Source organism: Buceros rhinoceros, unplaced genomic scaffold (assembly GCF_000710305.1).
Source record: "Buceros rhinoceros silvestris isolate BGI_N320 unplaced genomic scaffold, ASM71030v1 scaffold17746, whole genome shotgun sequence".
Taxonomy (NCBI): domain Eukaryota; kingdom Metazoa; phylum Chordata; class Aves; order Bucerotiformes; family Bucerotidae; genus Buceros; species Buceros rhinoceros.
In genome coordinates, this window is record NW_010417112.1 from 1 (window position 1) to 9,215 (window position 9,215).

Sequence of the window (9,215 nt, forward strand, 5' to 3'; positions counted from 1 at the left end):
CACAGAGGCTGTTTCTGTTGGAGCGCGTTTATCTCCTTGGCCACTGAAGACAGTTGTTTAAAAATTAATTTTAAAAAAGTATATTAAAAAATACCTCCCCTACCCCCCCACATTAAAATTTATTATAATGAAAAATTAGAGCTTATCTTGCTTAGAAAAAACCCCGACTGCAGCAGAAAGCGAACAGCTCAGGACCGCAGTTTCTGCCAGCTGCGACACCACGTAGATGTTCCTCACGCTCCACGTTATTCTGTATTTATTCGCAGCTCCTTGAACTACTCCAAAACTGGAGAGTTACCCTCAGATGTTATGGGTGAATTTGAAAGGGAAACGCTGTAATGAAATCAAGTATGTCAGGACTAAGGTTTCCTAAACACCTGTCTTAGAGCTGGTGTTTGGAGGAAGTTACACAAATACCTGAGAAACATCTGGAATTGCACTGTGAATAATCAAACACCTCTGGGAAATTCGCTGCTGTCAGGTGGCGGCTCTGTGTGGAGCTCGAAGTGGTGCGTCTGTATGAGTGAGCCTTGCAGTCCTGTCTTTCATGGCACCAACCCCACTGCAGCTCAGAGTAATTCACAAGTTTAATTGACATTTTTGCATGCTATTGAGTTGAAGTTCTTCAACTGTAACTTGAAATGGTGCTTGTTATTGCTGTCATTCCACTTGTAGCAGCGCAGATGCTGCAATGCTCCAAAGGAACAACTTTTCCAATAAAAATCATACGTTTTCCAACTCTCACTGGTCCTGATTTTGGTTACAAAGAAGATCTGTTGGCTGATAACTTTTGCTACCTGAGTCTAATCAGTTTCTAATACATGTTCTTTACGATCACAACTTTCAAAACAGTGCTCACAGAGGAGGGGTGGATAAAATTCTTATTTTTGCCACAAATATGGGCAGGAAGAGGAGGGCGGAAACATACCTGATTTTATCACCTCCATGACAGAAGAGGAGGGGAAAAAAAACTCAGCAAGGCCTGCCTGGTCCACCACCCTGTCTGCAGGAGTCCTAGTACTGCTTAATTCTAGAATTAGAGATTATTCGATTCTAAAATTAATTCCAAAATAATAGACATGGCTCTTTAAGTACCCAGCTTCAGTTTAGGTTCCTCTAGATCTGGACTCCGTATCCCAGCTTTTTTTCCATGCTGGGGCAGTTGTTGCTGATGGTACAGTCGGATGGCGAGAGCACTGTACAAGTGTGCTTTGCACACACACAGCCCACTCACGGGGTATTTCTCAGGCTGTGCTGCAGCGTTACACACTCCGCTGGACTACTCTGCACATCCTGCGGTAGCTGTTCTGCTAACAGCATCCATGGGGTTTCTGCACAAGCCCAGACTGTGCCCAGAACAGACCCAAGAGCACAGGACAAGACACAGCGGCAAGGTATGGTTTTTCCTTGTGCTTGGAATGAGACAAACTGTGAGCAACCCCAAGCTAGCATGAGTTATTTCCCTCCTTTGCTACCAAAAAGATCAGGAATTTGGGTTAAACCGGGGAAACTGCCCCTTTACTTTCCACCACCTGACAATTCCATCCTTTCCAGCCAGAAGACTCGGCTGAAGTCACCAGGTTTTAAAAGTGGTTCGTTCTGTCAAAACTATTCCTTAAATCCCAGCGTTACCCTTACTGCTGGTGGTCCCCAGCCGTCGTGCTCATCCTGCCTGCAGAGGGGCCCAGAGCCCTGCACCCCCTTGTTCTCGCAGGTGCTGCTTGGGTGGGGAAGCACCTTCCCTACCCACTGCCTCCCCCCTGAGCAGCTCCACAGCTTGGGCCAGGCTGATGGCCTCACCCCTCACCTGTGCTCCAGCAGCCACAGGGGCTCATCAAAGCACGAACTGGAAAAAAACCCAGAAAACAACTTATTTTTCCTCTCCAGCGAGCAGAAGGATTGTGCCACAACAGGTCCCTGCTACAGCACCTGCTGTGAGGTGACACTTAAATCTGGAGAACTGCCCTTCTGGGAATGACACACTTGCTTCACCCCACGATCAGGTGTTGCTGACATGCTGTCTGACTACTGACCCTCTGCCTCTCCCTCAGGGCTCTGTAACACAGGTACCAGGAGCTGGCCTTCACAGACTCCCACCTTTGTTTTCTAATAATAGCAGCTGTTCATGTTTATAGACATTTAGAAGTATAAAGGTATTTACACCTGGCAGTTTTAATGACAGCTTGAAGAAAACTGTTTTCCTCAGCACGGGAGCACACCAAACCAGCAGAATAAATATAGGCCCCCCCATCTCAGGGGATTTACAAGCGAAAAAACAAAAAAAGGAAATTTCTTGGTGGAAATTAAGTTTCCAGTAGGAATTGAAGCAACATTAACTAATTAATTGTGTGCCTTCTGAGTTTTACTCCAGCAGTAGCTAAAACTTACTATTGGGAGGAGTTTGTAAACTTCACACATTTTCTGCTGCTCAGTTCCTTCCATAAAGTCTATTTGATCCAGATGCAGGAGGTCTGTAATTGCTTCCAGCCTTGTGACCAGCATGGCTGCCAGTCATCTGGTGACACGCAGAGCTGAAGAAACATTTATGGTTAAAGTGGCAGTCTACAAGTCAGCAATATGAAGACATTCCTAGTTGTAAAGCAGCAAAAGTAATTTGGTAATTGATGTGACCTGCTCTATGGTGGGAGTGGTTAAGGAATACAGATTTCTTCATGTTCAAGCAGTCAGTGACCCCCTCCTTCCTTCCCAGCCCATCCACGATCTTCCTTTGGCCTCTGAAACAGTAAGAGCAGCGCCCTGGTTGGGCAGCAGGGACCAGGTTCTCTTGCTGTGGGCTGCCCAAGGTGCATTTTACCAGAAACCAGTTTAAGTCACTGGGTACCTTCACATGCAATCCAGAAATTACTGTTAACAGCCTGTTCCACTTCCCAAGCAGCAGAAGTAGACAGCTCACTGGGAGTGCTCGGGGCCCCCCAGCAGACACCACTCCGTGGAGAGACAAAGGTGTGTGTCTGTTCGAAGCTCCGCACAGCCCTCAGACAACCTCTCCAAGGGTGAAAGGCCGCGCACAGGCAGGGGCCGCTCTGCTGCCAGCAGGGGGAAAGAAACACGGCCAGCTTCTCTCAAGCCATCCCTTTGGATTCAGCACACTACTCTTTCCTCCCTGGACCTCCTCCTACTCCTAAGTCAGCTAGGCCAACCCCAAGATCCCGTATTTCTGTATTTTCCCAAATTGCTTCTCCCGACGACCTAATTCCACTGCTCAGAACAGTCACAGGCTAAAACATTCACACACAGGCAGAGTGAGCCTGTGACTTCCACGGCAGAGGCAGGCTATGCCCAGAAGCCTGTCTTCTGCCTCTGTAACTCTTACTACGGCATCCCTACAGTGAAGGATTATTTCTAGTTATTTCTAGTTTATCCCAAGCCTCCCAAACAACTCCCCTCTCCACAACAGTGTAATTAATTATATTACCTCAAACTGCAACTTTGGGGGAAAAAAAAAAAAGGCATTTGACAAACTGGCTTCAGTTTTGCTGGTGCTGACCTCTGAGCGCTGCCACCCTGTGGATGTGGAAACATTGGAGCTGTCCCTGTTTTGGTACACAAAGAGGGATAGAACTTGCTGTGAAGCAGGTGAAGAGTTTTACACCTAAAAACCCACCAAAAACGAGACCCAGCAAACCACCGACCCTGCAGGAGCCCAGGCTGCAGCCACAACAGGGCCAGCTTACGGCACTTCGAGTCCATCACACCAGGGGAAGGGCCACAAAGAGACATTTACTGGCAGCAGATGCGGACCTTGCCCTGAGGTTTGGGGTTTGTTTTGGACACATAAAAGCTGCTACAAATGCCTCTTTTCCTCTTACCCCTCAGAGGATCCAATCAATAAAGCACTTTTCTATTTTGGTGTGAAGTTCGTACTAAGAGTAATTTTACTTGTGGCATTGCAACTTCCATGAAAACACCAGTTTAAATTGTTCACCTGGTCTGAGGGTTCCCACACCTCACATGAAAACAGCCCTCATTTATTTAGTGAACACACGTGATATAACTCGGTAAATTAGCCATTTCTTAGTATCGTTATCTACCCCAAGGCTACATAACACAACACACCCACCAATGCTTGGGAGGTAAAAAAAAAATATATTCGGAAACATCAATGGAACTTACATCAAGTGATCTCGGTGCCTTTCTGCTGCCGGAAGCAGGAGCGTACACACAGAGACACAGCGAATCCAGCGCGGTTGCAAGGTTTAATGTTTATTTCCCCAAGACAGCCTAGCCTGCACGCTACTCGGATAAATTTCACAAGCTAGTTTCCGCTGCTTCTAGTTTTAAACTTTAACCATGTTTCTGATGACAAGGAATGCTGCAAAAATACTCTAGTCCAACAAAGAGTTATGATCACAAAATAATCTTTATCCATTCTACAGTGTTTCAGAATTACCAGTTGATTTTAAAACACAAGGTAGATATAGATGCTAATGGTGGCTAATCTGGTATGTTTTATTATAGCAAACTGTTGTTCATGCAACACTTGTGCTCAAAGGGGAAGGCACAGCATTTCCTACAATGAGCCACCTTATAAAGAGTTCATTTTGTACAAATTTGTAACGTCACCTCGAATTTAGTGTGCAGAACCTCAAAACTGAGGCATTACTCCAATTATAAAAACACTTGCATCCTTTTTGTGCAAGTCTTAAAAATACAAAGTTTTTCTCTCTAAAGTGGCTCAAAATAGATTGTTCATGGCTGCCTACATCTAAGATAAAAAGAGTCTAAAACAATCGGATTAGGCATATTAAAGGTGTTCAAACCATGACTTGATTTGTACATCTATTCACACCTCTTTTTCGGTCTTTATTCGGCAGTACATATGCACCAAATTTCATTTTTAGAAGTTTCCATATCATTTTCATAGAAAACAAAGTTTGAAAACAAGTAACATTGAAACACAGCACGGTATCCTACCACAACGGAAACATCTGGTTACAGGACTCAACGAAATCTAAAAATGAACTATGCTGTAATTACCACATGCAAAGGTCTTCATGTTATCTTTGAAAATGAAAAGGATGAGATTTTTATTACCACATTTTACTGCTTTCTACTATTATGGCAACTTGTGTACTGCAACACAGTCTATCTGAAGGGAAATGTATGGGTTTTTTTTCATGCAAAAATCTACAAATTAGTTTTGATGATATGGAAAGCTTTTCATAATATCAAACATTCATCTGGTGCAAATGCACAGGGAAGCCTTCCTGAAATTCTGACTTTACAAACAACTAATAAGCCATACAGGAAAGAAACTGAAAATAACTAAAAGAAAAATAAGGAGAAAAAAAAACAAACCAAAAAAAAAGAAACACAGGCTGCAGGAGTAAACCAGAGTCTGCTGCTAAACCGGTCTTTGTGTGTCCAGTGTAAGTCAACACTCATGAACTCATTTGATGATGTACTAGGTTAGTTGTCAGCCCCCTGAAGGCGAATCAAGCTTGCATGCGTTCACAGACAGCATCACACCCATACTCTCGTACACACGCCACGCCAGCACGAGGAGCCTGCTTCGGGACCGAAGAGCCCCGCATTGGAAACATGAGCCTGGCTCCACAGCATCGGGTCCAGACATTCACTCAACGTTGTCCATTCACACGGTGCTTCATAGCAAGGCCTGGGCTCATTCTCCTTGGACTTATATGGGCATCCTATTCTCTTAATCTTACAAGGCTTGATAATGATAGTACTGCATTTCCCCCCAATTGCTCTAGGAAGTCATTGTTCCTTCTCAGGCACTGAAGATCTTTGACCTGTAGCCCTTTTTCTTTGAACAATCTAAATAAGCATTCAGTGTGAAGTTTTTCGTTACGTTTTGCCACTCATTCTCACTCGCACCCACTCGCCACCTTGACTTCATTTGGGCTTTTTCCGTGATTCCAAATGAAATCTTCACATTTTCTTTCCCGATTTAATGCAGCAGTGGATCCCATGAGCCAAGATTGATGGATCAAACCTTTTTGTTTTATTCAGTGCTGCATTGTACCTAACTTCCAAAATACCACTCTAAAACTGGAACCCTTCTGCTGGTACATTGGCAGATGAATTGAAACCAAATGTTCCGCCTTGTATTGCTTCTGGAACAAGGCTAGGATCTTCATCAATCTGCAACAGAATGAGAACATCGTGAGCGGGGGAACAGAAACACAAAAGCCTCACTGAAGAAAAAGCCAGGCAGTCCTGAAGAGCATCTCTCTCTTCACCTCTTCTACTTCCTTGCATGTTCTTGCCGTTCTTCCCCCGCCCAGTTCAGTAAGAGCACTACAACGACAATAACTAAGGCTGAAATATTTTAGCTGGTGTTTAGTAGACAGCCTAACACAGCACCCAACTGACTCTCATTTATGCAGTTTTCACTCCTGGAAAGTATTCTGTCAGTCACGCACCATCCTTACTGCCAGCTTGTAAACTGTCACAGTTCTTAAGAGAAACCAACTATCGTTAAATCAAGTAAATCTTAAGCTGAAACTGCACTTTTTCTGTAAACAGGGAGTTCACAGGTTTCTAAACTGCTACTAGATTAAACTCCAAGCTCTGCTGCATATACAAAATTGCAGCTGCTAAACAAGACTTTCATGTCATTGTTCATATGAAAGTGAAACTCTAGCACAAAGTAAACTCCAGTGTGGACAGCAGGGCATGAATGCAGCGGAGCTCTCCCATTTCTGCAGTCACCTGCTCCCAAAAGTTCTTCGGCCAAGTAGAAAACTTCACGACACAGACTGACAAGATTGCATTTCCCTCACACGCAGTTAACTTTTAACCGCCCTTTGATCTGTTACAAGTTTAAACCAAAAATGGCATTCATCAGCACATCCTACCCCTGAAATTATTAAAATATTCACAATAGTTTGTTTCTTAGAAGTACAATCTCAGATTTAGTCCTCGAGTCAGCAGGGAGCTTATCAAAGGTGAACTGTCACACAGACAGAAGCTGACAGTGAAGAGAATTATTCAAAGCCAGTATTTTAATCCCTAGACATGAGGCTTAACTCCAGCATCAGATCTTTAGATACATCATCATGAAGAACAGTAAATACACAACAGGTTCAAAAAAAAGGGCTCATTCTTCTCTGAAAAACCAAATAAACATCTTAGAGCAGGCTTTAGAGCTGCTGCCTTCATCCTGAACCGTAGTTATGAACGGTCAGAAAAGCAAATTGCAGAGCTGTGACACACTTACATCATCTGAAGAGAAGAACTGATCAATGATCTCATAAGCCAGTTTGTAGATGTCTTCATTTTCATGATTCTGTAGCTGTTCAATTTTCTCCAGGCCTACAAACACACAGGAAACGTCACAGAGTTAAAATACTAAGTTCAGGGAAAACAAACTCCCTCTCCTTAAGGCCTCACCATACAAAGTAACTCAAAACACATCTAGGAATAGAGTGACAACAAGTAAGATGCTGTTGAACTCATTTGACATGCTTAAAGCATAAAAGCTTCTTAGAGCTTTGGGGAGATATATTGAAGATTGAGGAATACTTATTGTGACCAGGAAAGAAATTCCATAAAAGGTCAGTTCCAGCCATGACAGCACTTCCCTTTGCTTCTCACTGCGGAGGGTTAAGCAAATCTGTGGAAGCAGGAGGGCCAAGCACTAGGACATAGTTCTTCTTCACAAAACTTCTCAGCACCTGGTGCAACAGCTCCAAGCTGTGACTCTCCAAATCCGCACACTGCTAGTAGCTCATGTGCCACCAGTTACGGACCTGCAGCAAGCAACTCCAGTGCAGTCAAAGTTACAGGCAGAGCGTACACACAAGTATTTTTGTAGTTCTGACAAGCAGAGCTTTAGGCATCACCACCCCCTGCAGGATTCAGGTAAGTGTGTCACCCCCGCGCAAACAGAAACTCCTTTGTCACGTACACCAGGCTGTTCGAAAACAGCCACCTGATGAACTTCGCTGCCATCATCCAGCTCCTCCACATTTTACTTATCAAAATTCACCCCAAATCCTCCGCCTCATACCTCCACACTCTTCTATAAGATTGGCTATGGTTTCCGCTTCATCTTCAGCCATTTTTAATATATTACTTAGTCCATCCAGAACGACTTGCACAACTTGCGCATCTTTTACTGTCAGCAAATTGCAAAAGGGAGGGATGACGTTCTGTTGAATTAAGTAGGCAACCTACAGGGGAAAAGCCAGGAGGTACATCAGGAGCATGGCAGGAGCAAACACTGCACCACCAGCACACATACCATGAGCTTAATGCAGTCAAAGCCTCAGCTACCCCCCAAGGCACGAGTATCCTGCAGCAGTCGCTGTCAGAAATGCGTGTTTCAGAGAATTAAACAGCAGCATTTATGTATTGTGTTACAAATACATCTCCATTCCAAACACACAAGTAGCTCACACTGAAACTCCTTGTCTTAATACTGAGAAATTCACAATCTCATCTGTGAAGAATGACACCACCTTCCCAGCCCCATCACAGATCTAATATTGCAGGTTTACAAGAAACTAGAGTCTTTCTACTCAATGGCTACTATCACGCTCTTATCCACAGGGGAAAAAAAGAAAGACCAAGATGTCAAATGACCATGAGTCTCATCAGAGCCTCAATATCATCACTCGCAGCTAGCAGAAGAGCTCTCCTCCAAAACCCCCATTGACACTCCTCATCTCAGGTCACTCCAGAAACAACTGAAGTTCACCCTTAAGTCCCTTGTGGAACAGAGAAGAGAGTTACTGAACAAAGGAGGCACCCAGACATTCACAGTCCTGGCGCAGAAGCAGCCCCCCCCACCAGCTGATGCACCCAAGAGGAGAATGGACCTTTTGTAAGGTTGGACTCACTTGGTCTTTTCTTCCACTGATGGTTAAGTTGCTTATTGCCCAAGCAGCTTCTTTCTGAGTACCAAAGTCACCCTAAAAATACAACCGTAAATGGAAATAATCATTCCAGTGTCCATGTTATGCAGCATTCTAGTGAAAATCTGTATCTGTGACAGTGCCATCCTGCGGGGTACCGCTCTTACGGGTTTTCAGTACGTGGGGAAGGGAACTAACAAACCCTGCAGATGTTTGAGTTACTCAGTGTTCACCCCTCCCCTCAACCGTGTTTTCAAGTCGATCTTCCATGGGAAGGGACATTCACTCGCAGCACAGGCAATAACTGCAGCGCTCATCTCTCTCGCATTCCTTATCACCGGCTGTCACATATTACAGGGAGAGATCAGCAGG

General features: G+C 44.3%; 1 protein-coding gene across 1 annotated transcript in view; it reads right to left on the minus strand.

The window, feature by feature from the left end:
• Positions 1 to 4,207: 4,207 nt before the first annotated feature.
• Positions 4,208 to 9,215, minus strand: part of KPNA4 (karyopherin alpha 4 (importin alpha 3)) — a 15,772-nt gene continuing 10,764 nt past the window's right edge. Inside the window, exons 13-16 of the mRNA XM_010138080.1 lie at positions 8,829 to 8,900; positions 7,997 to 8,159; positions 7,205 to 7,299; positions 4,208 to 6,126 (exon numbers count right to left, since the gene is read on the minus strand). Of these exons, the coding sequence (XP_010136382.1) occupies positions 6,028 to 6,126; positions 7,205 to 7,299; positions 7,997 to 8,159; positions 8,829 to 8,900 (429 nt within the window). The 3' untranslated portion in view covers positions 4,208 to 6,027. The remainder of the gene's footprint in view (positions 6,127 to 7,204; positions 7,300 to 7,996; positions 8,160 to 8,828; positions 8,901 to 9,215) is intronic.